The 15,716-nt window shown below is 50.6% G+C and overlaps 2 protein-coding genes across 2 annotated transcripts in view; one reads left to right on the forward strand and one right to left on the reverse strand.

Annotated features, from left to right (window-relative positions):
* Positions 1-9,796, forward strand: part of Tdrd12 (tudor domain containing 12) — a 50,116-nt gene extending 40,320 nt beyond the window's left edge. The window contains exons 23-32 of the mRNA XM_013026354.1: positions 893-1,080; positions 1,596-1,806; positions 4,342-4,434; positions 5,560-5,732; positions 6,177-6,298; positions 7,608-7,671; positions 7,747-7,860; positions 7,935-8,088; positions 8,164-8,230; positions 8,495-9,796. Of these exons, the coding sequence (XP_012881808.1) occupies positions 893-1,080; positions 1,596-1,806; positions 4,342-4,434; positions 5,560-5,732; positions 6,177-6,298; positions 7,608-7,671; positions 7,747-7,860; positions 7,935-8,088; positions 8,164-8,230; positions 8,495-8,586 (1,278 nt within the window). The 3' untranslated portion in view covers positions 8,587-9,796. The remainder of the gene's footprint in view (positions 1-892; positions 1,081-1,595; positions 1,807-4,341; positions 4,435-5,559; positions 5,733-6,176; positions 6,299-7,607; positions 7,672-7,746; positions 7,861-7,934; positions 8,089-8,163; positions 8,231-8,494) is intronic.
* A 255-nt stretch (positions 9,797-10,051) lies between these two features.
* Slc7a9 (solute carrier family 7 (amino acid transporter light chain, bo,+ system), member 9) overlaps positions 10,052-15,716 on the reverse strand; it is a 12,050-nt gene continuing 6,385 nt past the window's right edge. The window contains exons 9-13 of the mRNA XM_013026158.1: positions 13,240-13,277; positions 13,089-13,185; positions 11,819-11,968; positions 11,130-11,304; positions 10,052-10,149 (exon numbers count right to left, since the gene is read on the reverse strand). Coding sequence (XP_012881612.1) covers positions 10,085-10,149; positions 11,130-11,304; positions 11,819-11,968; positions 13,089-13,185; positions 13,240-13,277 — 525 coding nt within the window. The 3' untranslated portion in view covers positions 10,052-10,084. The remainder of the gene's footprint in view (positions 10,150-11,129; positions 11,305-11,818; positions 11,969-13,088; positions 13,186-13,239; positions 13,278-15,716) is intronic.

The raw sequence follows: 15,716 nt of genomic DNA on the forward strand, positions 1-15,716 counted from the left end.
GAATCGAACCCAGGGCCTTATGCATGCGAGGCAAGCAATCTACTATTGAGCCAAATTTCCCAGCCCATCCCTGAGCTTTTCTGCTCAAGGCTGGTTGCTCTGCTTGAGCCACACTGGCATTTCCAGCTTTTTGGTGATAAATTAGAGATGGTCTCATAGACTTTACTACTTGGGCTGGCTTCTCAAACTGTGATCCTCAGATCTCAGTCTCCTGTGTAGTGAGAATTAGAGGCATGAGCCATTGGTGCTTAGCAAGACTGTAATATTTCTTTCTTTTTCTTTTTTTTCTTCCTTTTGTCAAGTCATGGAGCTTGAACTCTGGGCCTGGGTGCTGTCCCTGAGCTCTTCAGCTCAAGGCTAGCACTCTACCACTTGAGCCACAGCGCCACTTCCAGCCTTTTCTGTTGATGTGGTGCTGAGGAATTGAACCCAGGGCTTTGTGCATGCTAGGCAAGCATTCTACAATTAAGCCACATTCTCTACCTGAGAAGAATCTTTTTTTTTGGTGGGGGAGTGTTGGTGTTGGTTGTGGGGCTTGAACTCTGGGCTCTGTCCCTCAGCTCTTCAGTTAAAGGCTAGTGCTCTACCACTTGAGCCACAGTGCCACTTCTGGTTTTCTGGTTGTTAATTGGAGATAAGAGTCTCATGGACATTCCTGCCAGAGCTGGCTTTGAAGCACGATCCTCAGATCTCAGTCTCCTGAGTAGCTAGGATTACAGGTGTGCGCCATCAGCTCCCAACAAGACTGTAATATTTCTGAATATGGTAAAGGTTTCTTCTGTTACGGTATCTGGCCTTTGTGGCTAATTTTCAATCTGTTTGCATATGAGTTCTTAGGTCAGGCAGATGAAGTGTGCACATGTGTGATTTAAACGTTTTCCTGCTGTTTCAGATAATACCTTCTTACATTTCAAATGCAACAAATTACTTTGGTCGTATCATTGATAAACATGAGGATCTTTATGTCACTCTGAAGGCAGAAATGAATGAGTATTTTAAGGATTCTAGTAATAAAGTAGCTGTTGAGAAGGTGGAGAACTTGGGATTGTATGGCTTGGAAGAGAAGACATTTTTTCACAGGTAAAGCACTGTTCATCGTTGACACATGAGGGAATTCAAGCTGTGTGGAACACTTATTTTCACCACACACAGTGAGGCTTGATCCACTGGCTTCTGACACAGAATACCACACTCCAGCTGTCCACCAGGCCACCACTCCACCTTGTTTAATTTCTACCAAGTTCCCGTCAGATGGGCATTTTATAGGCAAGCCCGCTGAGCTGTGGCCGTGCCAGTGAGGGGTCTTGGGCAGGCAGTGTATACAGCAGGTGCCACTCAGGCTTGAGTCAGAGTCCTCAGAACTTTGCTGTGTTCCTTTTTCTGATGAAGGGATTGAGCCCATTCGAACCACCCGTGAGTAATATAGATAGTCCATCACTGAAGGCTTTCCAAGGTCTTCATTTGTTAGTTCCAGCGCAGAGCACACCTGTGTGGTGCAGCCACATTTTTGCATGTTTTCCATGTGCTGGGTAGGTTGAGGCAGAGATGACTTCCTCTCGGAACTTCTGCTCATGTAATGGCCTGCTGTGCTCCAGAGTTCAGGTGCTGGAGATGAGCCAGAAAGAAGATGCAGGGGGCCTGGGGAGCATCCTTGTGACCTTCCTGGATGAAGGCAGGACGGGGCTGGTGACAAAGGACCAGCTCTTGAGCCTCCCAGAAAGCTTCCGCACGCTGCCCCCACAGGCTGTGGAGTTCATTGTGTGCCGAGTGAAACCTGCCGACGGTGAGATGGAATGGAATCCTAAGGTGACTGATTGTCTCTTTCCCTCTTTCGTCAATTAGGAGGATATGTTTAACCCCAAATGCACCCAGATTACACATTGTCTGAACTTATTTCATATGTCCATATATAATGAGGCTTTTTTGAGGTAAGGGTCTGGAAGAGGGGAGGTTTCAACTTGTATTGCCAGACTGGTCTTGAATTCCTAGCCTCACATGATTCTCCTGCCTCAGTTTCTCACATGGCTTGGACTGCCTGAGAGTTAAGTGGGGATGCAGCCCCACAGCCCCAGCACCCCGGGGGAGCAGTGTCATTGTCCCATGTCCTTGGGTGTTCAGGGAAGTAGATGCCATTTGACGGGGTACGTCGTCCACATGGGGACACCTTCAGAATCTGGGGTCTGAGGGTCCCATCTCCACCAGCCCCTGGGCCTCTCTGGCACGAGCCCTAGGGCAGGTTCCTGAACCTCTGCCCCTGTCCTCACTCAAGCCCCACTGCTACCAAGCCAGAATCGTTTATGAGTTATCTTGGTCTGTCAACCAAAAAGCACAAAATAAGCCAGGTGGCTCATGTTTGTAATTCTGGCTGCTCAAGAGAGTGAGGTATAGAGGATCTCTGGGCAGGAAAGCCCCTGAGACTCTTATCTCCAATTAACCACCAAAAATCAGGAAGTGGAGCTGTGGCTCAAGTGGTAGATCACCAGCCTTAAGTCAAATTGCTAAGGGATAACATCCAGGCCCTGAGTTCAAGCCTCAGTAACATCACACGTGTATGCACACGTGTGCACATGCACACACATGCACACACACGCACACACAGCTTGCAGTGTCTCTGCAATCCATAGCCACATGTCCTTGCACAGATAAGATTTGGCGCAGGTTCTATGGAAGGAATCTAGCTCTTCCTGCCTCCTTCCGGCATTTCAATCCATCTTCACACACGAATCAACCCTGAGCCATAACCTTTAACTACAGGCTCCTACCAGCAAGTTCTAGATAGCAGGAGAGACGACCACCATGTGTCAATCACCATCACTTTTCACCAGGCTGAATAACTGTACCTCACACTATACCTGGAATCACCAAAATCAACTTGATTTGGTGGTTCATGCCTGTAATCCCAGCTACTCAGGAGGATGAGGTCTGAGGATTATGGTTCATAGCCAGCCCAAGCAGACAAGTCTGTAAGAGACTTAGCTCCAGTTAACCATCAAAAGCCAGAAGTAGAGGCCGGGCGCTGGTGGCTCACGCCTGTAATCCTAGCTACTCAGGAGGCTGAGATCTGAAGATCGCGGTTCAAAGCCAGCCCGGGCAGGAGAGACCGTGAGACTCCTATCTCCAATAAACCACCAGAAAACCGGAAGTGGCACTGTAGCTCAAGTGGTAGAGCACTCGCCTTGAGCTGAAGAGCTGAGGGACAGCGCCCAGGCCCAGAGTTCAAGCCCCATGACCGACAAAAAAGCCAGAAGTAGAGATATGACTCAAGTGGTAAGGTGCCATAGTCTTGGGCAAAAAAGCTGAGAACCAGGAACTGGTAGCTCATGGCTGTAATCTAGCTACTCAGGAGGCTGAGATTTGAGGATCAAGGTTCAAAGGCAGCTCAGGAAGGAAAGTCCTTGTCCAATTAACCACAAAAAGCTGTAATGGAGCTGTGGCTCAAAAGTGGTAGAACACTAGCCTTGAGAACAAAAGCTCAGGGACAATGTCCAGATCCTGAGTTCAAGGACTGGCTAAAAAAGCCAGAGTTGGATCTGTGAGTCAAGGGGTAAAGCACCACCTCATGCATGCCCAGTGCTACCCCCACTGAGGGATGGGGCTCTGTGACTCCCCCCCCCTCCGTGATGGAGCCGCCTATAGACAGATCAGGCAGCACAGGAAGAATACAGAAGGTGGGTTTAGGGGTGTGAGGACTTGGTTATAGTGGGGTTTGAACTCAGGGCTTCTTGCTTGCTAGGCAGGCAGTGTACCACTTGAGCTATTCCTCCTGCCCGTTTTTCTCCCAGGCCCACCTAGACTGCCATCCTATGTGTAGTTCCTGCCATTGCTGGGGAGACAGTATCACACCGCAGCTTTCTCTGCTGAAATGGAGTTTTAGTAACTTTTTTTTTTGGTCGGTCATGGGGCTTGAACTCTGGGCTTGGGCGCTGTCCCTGCACTCTTCAGCTCCAGGTGAGTGCTCTACCACTTGAGCCACAGTGCCACTTGAGGCTTTCTAGTGGTTTTTATTGGAGATAAGAGTCTCAGGGACTTTCCTGCCCGGGCTGGCTTTGAACCGCGATCCTCAGATCTCAGCCTCCTGAGTAGCTAGGATTACAGGCGTGAGCCACTGGCACCCGGCCTTAGGAACATTTTTTCCCTGATGTGACCTGAAACTATGATCCTCCTGGTCTCAGCCTCCTACATCACTGGATGAGAGAAGCATGCCCCCCACCCCGCCCGCCGTCAGCTCCATACCGCACTTCTTGGGTAGCGAGGACCCAAGTCTGAGCTGCCGCGGGCCCAGCCTGCAAAGAGGTATTTCGTTAAAGCTGCAGATTACATTAAGTGCTTTTTTTTTTTCAGGTTACTAGGTACATTCATCATAAAATCGTTGGAAAATTGCATGATGCAAAAGTAGTATTGGCTCTGGGGAATACTGTTTGGATTGACCCAATGGTAAGTGTGCAGTTTCCTTAAAATCTCCTAAAATGATGCATATTCTTCTAATGATTGCTTCAGTAACTGTTGGCTTCCAGAACTGGAGGCAGATTTGGGTTGTGTTGGAGGAGGTGGTGTTCATACATAGGTGTTGCTCATGAGTTTTGTTGTGGGGTTTTGTTGTTTGACAGATTATCTTAAACCATGGCCCAGTACATACACTTGTGTGGTACACACTCCCACACAAGTGTCACAAAGGTGTTCTTTAGATGCAGCAATTCTACTTCCACCTTTTCAAGTGTTGATTTCCCAGCTGGCAGGCCCCGCCCGAGTCAGTGCCCGCCATGTGTCCCTCCGATCTAGATTGTAAATGAGCCTAAAGACATGTGCCATGCTCGGAGATGCCTAGGGTTCTATCTCAGAGCACCCAAAGATAAAAGATACCTTTTGATGTGTTTATGCTGGTCAGTGGGGCTTGAACTCTGGGCCTGGGCACTGTCCCTGAGCTCTTTCACTAAAGGCTGGCGCTCTACCACTTGAGCCACAGCTCCAGCTTTTTGTTTGTTGACTGCAAATAAGTCTCCTGGATTTCTTGCCCAGTTTGGCTTGTGATCCTCACATCTCAGCCTCCTGAGTAGCTAGGATAACAGGCACGAGCCAACAGCATCTGGCTCAAAGATAGCCTTTTATATCCTCACTTTCTCATCTGCTCACTACCTGCTCCTTGCTAGTAGTTCAGGTGTCAGGTTACTTCTGTGAGCCAAGCAGATGAGGTCCTGCCTGGGGCTGATGGGGTACCAGATTGCACTGCTGTGGATTCTTAGTTGACTAAATTTCGTGCAAATTGAAATGGATGAGAAAGTTGTGGTCGCAGAAAAGGAAAACAGAGGAAATGGTCTGAAACACAGAAAGGGGAAGGCCCTTTTTATAGAGGTGAAACAGTTGAGTAAGAATCTTGAAAACAGGAAATTGAATGTGGTTCCACCAGTCCAGACTGGCGTGGGTATGGATTTTATCCCAGGAGTTGACCCCACACTTCATGCGCCTGTGCCGTGTCCCCTCCGCTGTGAAATGAGCATTTGCTGTAGTGGCAACCTGCTCAGCAGGACTCCTAAAAATGTCCTTTCCCCCTCATGCTTCAAGGTGCATGTTACAAAACTTCCAAACCTGAAAACTTCCATCATTGATTATAATGTTCGTGCAGAGATTCTGTCCACGGGGATGGGCATTGATAATTCAGAACACGTGCAAAAACTGAAATTGCTCTGCAAGGGAACGGACATGCCAGCTTGTGATGGTGGCCTCGGCCAGACCACGTAAGGAAGTGCCTTTCTTTGTCTCCTTTCTCAAGTGTTTGGGTCCTGTGTGTTAAGTTACACGCATCTCTGTGGTGTCTGGTTTTTGCCAGTCCTGGGCACTGTCCCTGAGCCTTTTTGTGCTCAAGGCTAGCACTCCACTTGAACCACAGCACTGTACTTGAATCCCAACAGCAAGCCAGGATGGGGGTTCCCTTGCTTACATTCTGACTGCTTGGGACTCCCTTACCCTGTGTTGTCCCATCTCCGGCATCCCAGCCAGTCTGGAGGGGGGAAAGGGGGGGAGGGGTTCTGAAAACCCAGCACTGGGCAGCACTTTCTTTGTCATCTGCCCTTAAGTCACCAGCCATGGAGGGCTGCCTGTGGAGGTGGTGACCGAGCCTGGCCATGAGTGCCTTTGGGATCCTCCTGAGGTCAGCGCTAACCAAGGGCCTCTTGGTCTAGGGTGACTTCCCCAGAGAAAGAGGCTGCTGCTGCATCTGGGGCTCCGCAGGAGGAGGCGCAAGCGCCAGGGAAGTCCAGCTCCAGCTCCAGCTCCATGACTGACTCCGCTCACCACAGTCCAGGTTTGTACTTGTTACTGAAAGGATGCTGACTTGAAATCATTAAACCTCACATTTTGGCTCTTGAGATGTTGACACAGACTGTTCCATTTTTTGGTGAGTCAGTGTTAGAAGATGACATAAGCTGACTTTATCTGTTTCTATTGGTTTTTTTTTAAACACTTTTTTGTATCTGTGACACATAACATATACCCAGGCAGGCGCGTGCGGATGAGACGCAGCTCCCCAGCGTCCATCTGGCCACTCGTGTCACCGTGTGCCTTGCCGAGTGGGAAGCATGACGTAACTCTCTTGGGGCTTCTGCCATCAGGGTGTCTGTGTAAAATTCACATCTAGTATTGCAAGAAGCGATCGCTTGTACATAACCGCTAAGTAATTTTCTGTAACAGGAAGGAGCACAGTTTATGGGGTGGCACTGGGTTGTTTTCCACTTGGGGCTACCGTGATTAAAGCCGCTGTCCCTGTGTCCTTAGACTGGTGGGATACTAGCTTTAAATGGTTTAGGTTGTGGAGCTTATGTTGTAAGTTCACTGTGCGTGCTGTGGCTGTGCATGCTGTGGCTGTGCTATGGAGTCACATTTAGCAGATCCCAGCAGTAGCTAGGCTTACAGGCGTGAGCCACCAGCACCTGGCCCCTTCCTCTGCTTTCTTGCTTCATTTTAATGTTTGTTAATGCTTGTTTTTTTATGTTCACATGTTTTACTAAGTGATACTCATTTTCATTTCTTCTCGTTCTTTGCATCTGAATATTTGAACTACCTATTACGTTAATGATTCCTCATCTAAAAGTTGCCTACAGTGCCAGAAAGTGTGTGTAAGCCAGGCCTGGTGGTGTATGCTTGTAATCCTTGCTGTCTGGAAGATGGAAGCTGGAGGGATGAGTTTTTGAGTGTAGCCCCAGGAAAGTTAATGAGACCCAATCTCAAAAACAAATGGATGCCAGGCACTGGTGGCTCAAGCCTATAATCCCAGCTACTCAGGAGGCTGAGATCTGAGGATCACAATGCAAAGCTAGCCCAGGTAGGAAAGTCCATGAAACTCTTACCTCCAATGAACCACCAGAAAACGAAGTGGTGCTGTGGCACAAAGTGGTAGAACAAAAGAGCTCAGGAACAGCGCCCTGCGTTTAAGACCCATGACCAGCACCCGCCCCCCCCCCCAACAGCAAAAGCTGGACTAGGGGTATAGCTTAAGTGGCCTGGTGCTTACCCAGGATGTGTAAAGCCCTAGGTTCAGTCCCCAACATTGGGGAAGAAAAGTGTTTTACATACAGATAACCTGTGGGGAAAAGCTGACTTTGAATTTTATACAGAATCTGAATCTGCACCCACCAGAGATGCTTCTGCTAGTGCAACTGCACCTCCACATCAGAAAAGGTATGTCCACCCACGCGGGAGCACCCCCCTCGGCCACAGCCTGGCAAGCGTGTCAGGACTTCCCTTCTCTTCTAGCTTGCATCCACAAATAAAGTGGTTCCAAAAAGAGGATGTCGTCATCTTAAAGATACAAATACGGGAGGTCCGTGATTACAGATGTAAATACTTTCAAGACCGAGTCATTTTCAGGTGGGTCCCGTGGGCAGGTAGGCCATGAGAGGGGCCACGCCCCGTGCTCTGGGCTGACGGCTGTCTGTGCGCAGCGCCTCCGTGGGAGACAAGGCGTACCTGGCTGATCTGGAGCTGCAGGCCAACATAGTAAAGGACGACTGCAAGTGCATCATTGAGAACCATGAGCCCGTTATCACACTGACCAAGGAGAAGAAGGAGCCATGGCGTGGCCTCCTCAAACACAAGGTGAGCCCCCCTGGCTGCGGCCGGCCCTCTGCCGTGCCACACCCACCCGCTGAGCTGTACTGTTGTGTTGCACAGAACCCTAACGTGACCTTTGACTTCGACCACTGGGAGGACTGTGAAGAGGACAGCCCCATCGCCAAGGGTGAGACGTGGGGTCCTGAGCACCTGCCCGCCTGAGGGATTCCACTTTAAGCAAGTGAGAGGTTAAAGCAGGGCCCCTTAGAAAGATGCTCTGCTGTGCATCCTACCAGCCCTCGCCCACAGACACACCAGCTCCACCCCAGCTGCCCATGGCACCCAGGTCTCCCTCCTATCACAGCAAACCAGTGCCAATACACACTGCAAGACGGGAAGGGTGTGATCGTTGGTGTAGGCTTAAATTGCTAACGATGTGTGACTCTTCCAGTTGCACATTCTAGAAGCCTGTGGGGCAAAGTGGCCGAGGTGGTGAAGAACAGCAGCAGCTCTTCAGAGGATGCGGGAAGCGAGAGTGAATGAGCTGCGCTGGGAGGCTGAGGAAGCAACTAGTCACGTCTGAACCTCATTACTGAAGCTTCTTGGGGCACTGGGATAGTCAATTTAATTGACTTAAAAATAGGCAAACATTAAAGATGGCCAAAGGAAGGGAGAAGCAAGGTCTGGGAGACCCCAATAATCCCAGCACTCAGAGGACCGAGGGCAGCCTAGGCGCCACAGGAAAACCCTGCTTTTGTCTGACAGATGCACGTCTAGCACATGCTTGCCAGTCCTTTTTTGCTGTGACTGCGTTCACGTACTATTGCCTGTGAAGGTGCTGCTTAGAGTGAGTGGCCTTTTCCCAAGGACAGCTGCGAGTGGCCTCGGCATGCCCAGGGCTTTTTAGCAGCAGAGCCGCTGTTTCGGGTAACTGCTCCTGAAATCTTGGGCAAACGGGGACAAAGATTTAAGGGATTTGTGGCCAGGTACAGGGGCTCACATGTGAGGTGCGAAGCCAGCACAAGCAGACAAATCTGTGATACTCTTATCTCCAATTAACCAGCAAAGTGCTGGAAAGTGTAGGAGCATCAGTCCTGAGTTGAAACACCAGTACTGGCACAAAAAAGGACCCCATTAATCACCAGGAACAGCAGAGTGAGAGCACCTGGAAGCCATTGGCGATTCCTCCTTGGGAGAGGTGAGGAGCTGGAAAGGTCAGGTAAGCTGTTGGAGGTTGAAGCCCCATGTGCTTCTCCATTCCACTTTGCCATGTCTCCTGTGTAGCCTGCAGGTAAACTTTTACCTATTCTGGCTATGAGCTGTGCGGTCTTGAGATCCCAGCCTCCCGAGTAGCTGCAGTGACATGTGCACCCCACTGCACCCCGCCAGACGTTCTGATTTAGATTTAATTTTTCCCTGCACCCTTGGTCTCTCTGAGCCTGACCTTCTCCAGGTCCAAATAGAGAAATGGATGAATACTGTGTATGGCACTACAATTGGTAACGCTTCTGTTTTCTGTACTGCTAAGACTTCTCCAAATGTGTCTAAAACACTACTTCCACTCTCGGTTGTGACATGACTGCCTTTTGCAGTTTGAGTATTGTTTGAAATAAAAGTTGAGCACTCTTTTCCCCAAGTATGTACAAAGTAGGATTTTATTCCCCACACTGCCTTGTGCTGCAGGCATACTGGGTTTGGTGGTTGGTTGGGCCGTGCGGCCTGGTGACTCGGCCTCGCCATGATTTGGGACTAATCAACATTGGCCCTTTGTTATTTTCCAGTACTGGGCAGGACATTGAATATGCTAGGAAAATGATCTGCCCTACTCTTAAAACCCACACTGTTTCTTAGTAACGCACCCTCCTAGATCCTTGGTGACAGCATCTCTGCTAACTGGCAAGCAAGCACCTGTCACCTTTCTAGAACCTGCTCCCGGGAGTCTCATATGAGAGGGACATCTCATACGAGACAAACATGGGCTCACATCGGGAAGCGCACGTGCTGCCAGCGCGGGGCGGGCCGGGCCGCGGCGGCGAGCGCGCTACTCGGGGTCCTTCTCCGGGGGGACTACTTCCATCAGCATCTGCAGGTGCATGGTCACTGGCCCTGGAGACGGGGCACGGCAGAGGTGTGGCCGGGCCGCACGCAGCCAGAGGCTCAGTCCCCCCCCCTCTCGTTTTGATTTCTCTCTCCACCCCCCCCCCCCCCGTCCTCCCCCATTCCCATTAAAAAGTTGAGGACTGGAATTTTTTTTTTTGGTCGGTTCTGTCTGGGGCTTGAACCGAGGGCCTGGGCGCTGTCTCTGAACTTTTGTTCAAGGCTGGCTCTCTATCACTTGAGTCATAGCACCACTCCCGGCTTTGTGTATGGGGTACTGAGGAACTGAACCCAGGGCTTCATGCATGCTAGGCAAGTGCGCTACATTCTCAGCCAGGAAATAGACTTCCTTTTTTTTGGGGTCTGGTCGTGGGGCCACAGTGCCACTTCCAGCTTTTTTCTTTTTGCTTATGTGGTGCTGAGGAATCGAACCCAGGGCCTCAGGCATGCAAGGCAAGCGCTCTACCACTGAGCCACCTTCCCAGCCTTTTTTTTTCCCAGTCTTTTTCTTCATATGGGCATGCAGTCAGTTCTCTGGATTCTAAAACTTTGGGGTAGGGGGTTCCTCAAACTTCAGAAAGGTACATCAGCCCCATGGGCTATGCCCAAGGCTCGCCTTACCTTCTTGCCCTCCAGCCCTAGCTGAGGATTAGGACTGCAGAATGGAGGTGCTCTGTCATTTGTGGATCTCTATGGCTTAAGAACCCTGGGGGGAAGCTGACTCATCTGGTCAACCTAGGTACTCAGGAGGCCAAAATGGAAGGATTGTGGCTCCAAGCCAGAGGTGGAGCTGTGGCTCCAGTGATAGAGCACCAGCCTTGAGCTGGGGAAAAAGCTAAGCGACAGTGCCCAGCCCTGAGTTCAGCCCCAGTACACACACACAACACGCCCCTGGTTTGGGAGACTTCCAGGAAAGATGAGGTGACACAGCACGCGCCTGGAGGCCTCCCCTGGGGAGCAGGACGGGGACTGCAGCTGGGGACACTTACTTGAGATTTTCTGAGCCCATGCGAATTTGTAGTGGACAAAAAGGAAGTAGAAGATAAGGCCGCTGAGAATGAAGAGCACGCAGTAGAGGTACTCCCACGCGGGTTCGCTGATGATCGGGGCCAGAACCAGGAACACCGAGATGAGCACCACCACCACGGGGATGGCGATGGGCACCTACAACACAACGCCACGTCATCGGGCCGTGCTTCCACGCGCCCCTCCCCCCCGGGGTGTCGCTCCAGCCTCCTGTGAACGTGCTTTGCTCCCTGGGTGTGCAGGGGTCATTCACGGCTACAGCAATCCGGTCTTTTGTAACCCCCAGACAACAGTGTCTGGTGGTGCTCCTGGTGAATTGCTGGGGTGGGTCAGTGGGTGTGCCAAACCTAAAGCCAAAGCTGTCAATGGTTCCACCTCCCTGACAACCTGGGCCACCCGCCCGCCTCGGAGCTGCGCAGTGAGGCACGCCAGCAGCGGTGCTGTCCACCAGGCTTTGGGGCCTGGAGGTGTTCTTGGCCTCCAGGGGTGACACGGTTGTGTCGTGACATTTCTCACCCTCCTGCCCCATCATCCAAGTCCCACTGCTGGCTTTCCTGCTTTGGCCACGGAGCCTGGAGAGTTGGATCCTAAGTTAACCATGTCCCCACCCCTCCGACCATGGCACTCGGGGGACAGGAAAGCAAGCGCATACCTTGATGGGCCTTTCCAGGTCTTTCTTCGTGAACCTCATCACAATGAGTCCTAGAACTGTCCCGCCATAGAAGAGCCAAGAGGCGAAGCTGAAGTAATTGACCAAGGAGTTGATGTCTCCGGGGATGATGTAGATGGTGGCAATGATGCCCTGTGGAGGAGGAGATGGGAGCTGCAGGCCGTCAGCGCCTGCTTTCCTGCGGAGCAACTTCCTGCGTGCTATGTCATCCGGAGTGCCAGCTCACGCAGGGTGCACTCTATGTCTAGAGTTTCAAGTACAAAGAAAGTGCCGGGCGCTGGTGGCTCAGGCCTGTCATCCTAGCTAACTCAGGAGGCTGAGATCTGAGGACTGTGGTTCAAAGTCAGCCTGGGCAAGAAAGTCCCGGAGACTCATCAATTAACTTCCAAAAAGCCAGAAGTGGAGCCATGACTCAAGTGGTGGAGTGCCAGCCTTGAGCAAAAATAAAGGACAGCACCTAGGCTCTGAGTTCCACTCCATGACCTGCCCAGGACCTGCAGAGCTGTGATGACGGGCCCTAGACCAGAACTCAGGTCTTCTCTGGTCACCTGGGGCATTCCCTACCCAAAGGGCAAGTAGGTAGTGGGGAGAGAAGTCAAGGGCAGCAGATAGGTGCCTAAAACAGCTCATACCAACTCTAAGCCCCAGCTAGCAGGGGGTGGAGACCTCATGACTTCCATGTGCCAGGCTGTTGCCAGTGCCCCATGCTGCCCTGCCCCGCCCCGCCCCGCCCTGCCCGCCCCGCCCCGCCGGTGCGTGGCCTTACATACGTGTTACTAGGACATGTAGCACACAGCGCATGTGCAGGAAGACTTGTATCTGAAGGTAGAATTTTTAAAGAGGGATCTTGGGATATATGTATGTGTGTGTACACAGGTACATTGCACACCACTCCTAGGGCTTGAACTCAGGACCTAGTCACAGTCCCTTAGCTTTTCTACTCAAGGCTGACATTCTGCCGCTTGAGCATGCTACCACACCTCCGCTTCCTCCCTTTTGCTGGTTAATTGGAAATAACAAGTCTCACAGGGGTTGGCCTCCAATCGTGATCTTCAGATCTCAGCCTGAGTAGCTAGGATGACAGGTGTGAGACTCCAGGGCATGGTTGTCTTGAAGTTTTAATGTCATGGAATGAGCAAACCCTGGCTTGTTTAAAGCCATGAACCTAGCACAAGAGGAGGACTTCACCTGCTGCACAAGGGGCCTCCCCCAAGAGCAAGTGTGGTGGTGGTGGTGGTGGGTTTGTACTCACGTAGAAGATGAGGGCTGGGGCAGGTGTGAGGCGCCTGACGCTAACGTAGGACAGCACTTTCAGCATGTGGCCTTCCCTGCCAGCAACATAAATGAGCCTGGAAAGCGATCACATGGCAGCCACTGAGGAAGGGGTGTCTAGTGTCACAGACCAAATAGTACCTGGTTGTATTGAGTTGCAGTGGGTTCCCTGGAGAGGGAGTGGTGGTGAAGACTCATCTGCTAGGCACCCAGAGGGCACAGTAGGTGCCCTGGCAGGGCGCCAGTGGCTGGCACCTGTCATCCCAGCTACTCAGTCTGAGACCTGAGGATCATGGTTCAAAGACAGCCGGAGCATGAACTCATCCCTAATCCCAAATAAAGCACAAAGTGGCACTGTGGATTAAGCATGTCTAGTAGAGCACTAGCCTTGAACAAAAGGAGTTCAGGAAGCTGGTGCTAGCTGTCCTGTCTGTAATCCTAGTTATTCAGGAGACTGAGATCTGAGGTCAACAGTTCAAAGCCAGCCCAGGCAGGAGAGTCCGTGAGACTCTATCTCCAATTAACCACTCAAAAACCAGAAGCAGCACTGTGGCTCATAGTGGTAGAGCACTAGCCTTGAACAAGAGCTCAGAGACAGTACCCAGGCCTTAAGTTCAAGCCCCACTACTGACCAAAAAAAAAAAAAAAAAGTTCACGGACAGCACCCAGGTCCTGAGTTCAAGCGCCAGGACCAGCAAAACTAAACAAAAAGCAACACTGGGTGGGGCACATGGCTCAAGTAGTAGAGCTACTTAGCATGCTCAAGCCTTAAGATCAAACCCCAGTTCCTCTCTCCAACCCCACAAAACAACCAACCTGCACTGAGTCCTAAAAACTACTCAAGAAGCCAACATGGAAGGCAGCATGATGCCAGAGACCCTTGTGCCAGGGGTGCCTGACACAGAACAGGAGAGACTGGCACTTGCAGAACCCAAGCCCATAATACTCCTAGATGCCAAAGTCAGGTGCACTGCAGAAGTGAGCAGTCATGAAGTGACAGTCATAGGTCTGAAAGATCACATTTAAGACAGTAAGAAGCCAAGCAAGCTGGGCACCCGGTGGCTCGTGCCTGTAATCCTAGAAGACTGTGGTTCAAAGCCAGCCTGGGAAGGAAAGTCTGTGAGACTCTTCTCTCTAATGAACCACCAGAAAGCGGAAGTAAAGTCATGTCTCCCGTGGTAGAGTGCTAGCCTTGAGTGAAAAAGCTAAGGGGAGTGTCCAGGTCCTGAGTTCATGCCCCAGGACTAGCACAAAACAATGAGAAAAGAGAAAAATCAGCTCTGGAAATAAGGCCAAAAAACGGCAACTATCGTTAAGGCAGCAGTTTGAACAGAACAAGTTACAGACACACATTTAGAGAAAACTAAAAACACTACTTTGAAAATCACACAAAGTTCAGCGGGCCACAGTTTGAAAGCTTTAGAGAATTGATGTCAATAATAAAGGTCACACTTAACTACAAAGTAACTAGATGTAAGAAGTACAAAGATCCAAGACACTCCTGACATGTAGCAGTCATCTCAAGAGTCTCAACATGGGGCTGGGAAGGTGGCTCAGTGGTAGAGCGCTTGCCTTGCATGCCTGAGGCCCTGGGTTTGATTCCTCAGCACCCCATAAGCACAAAGAAAAAAGCCGGAAGTGGCGCTATGGCTCAAGTGGTAGAGCGCTAGCCTTGAGCTGAAGAGCTGAGGGACAGCGCCCAGGCCCAAAGTTTAGGCCCACGACCGGACACACACACACACAAAAAGTCTCAACACACAAGGGCAGAATAACTTTGCTCCGTTTTATTCTTCACTTAAAACTTTGCTGCATCCTCAGGTATTTTAATAATACTGTAAACAATTAAGAAAGTTCTTTTTAAATAGTCACATTTTGGGGAGGAACATGTTGATCAAACTCAGAGCCTTGCAGTCCTTAGCCATTGGCTGAGGTCAGTTTAAGCCCAGTTTAAGCCCAGGCAAAAATCTCATCTCAACCAGTTTTAAAAGAAGGCTGAGGGCTGGGAATGTGGCTTAGTAGTAGTAGAGTGCTTGCCTAGCAGCTAGCATGAAGCCCTAAGTTTGAATCCTCATACCACATAAACAAAAAGCCAGAAGTGGAGCTGTGGTTCCAGTGATAAGAGTACTAGCTTTGAGCAAAAGAAGCTCAGGGACAGTGTCAGTGTCAGTGTCCAGGCCTTGAGTTCAAGTCCCAGGACAAGGGGGCGGGGAGGAGCTATAGCTGTTAGTAGTTCACACCTGTCATCCCAGCTGTATGGGAAGCAAAACAGGATGATCACACATTCAAGACCAGCTAGAGAAAAAGGCTAGAACCTACTGAAAAAAGCAGAAAAGGCTGAGGGCCTGACTGACGTGGTAGAGCACCTGCTTAAGCAAGCCTAAGCCCTGAGTTCAAACCCCAGTACCACTTAAAAAAAAAGACTCACGTGAAACTTGAAAATGTTTCTAATAGAATGGGGAAGTTGAGATGGAATATCTAGTGTCCAAGACAGATGCATTAGATCCATCAGATTAAACAACAACCACAACAAAGGTGGGTGCCCGTGGTTCACGCCTGTACTCAGGAGACTGAAGTCTGGGCGTCACAATTCAAAGCCAGCCACGGCAGG

This window comes from Dipodomys ordii, unplaced genomic scaffold (assembly GCF_000151885.1).
Source record: "Dipodomys ordii isolate 6190 unplaced genomic scaffold, Dord_2.0 Scaffold92, whole genome shotgun sequence".
NCBI classification, from domain to species: domain Eukaryota; kingdom Metazoa; phylum Chordata; class Mammalia; order Rodentia; family Heteromyidae; genus Dipodomys; species Dipodomys ordii.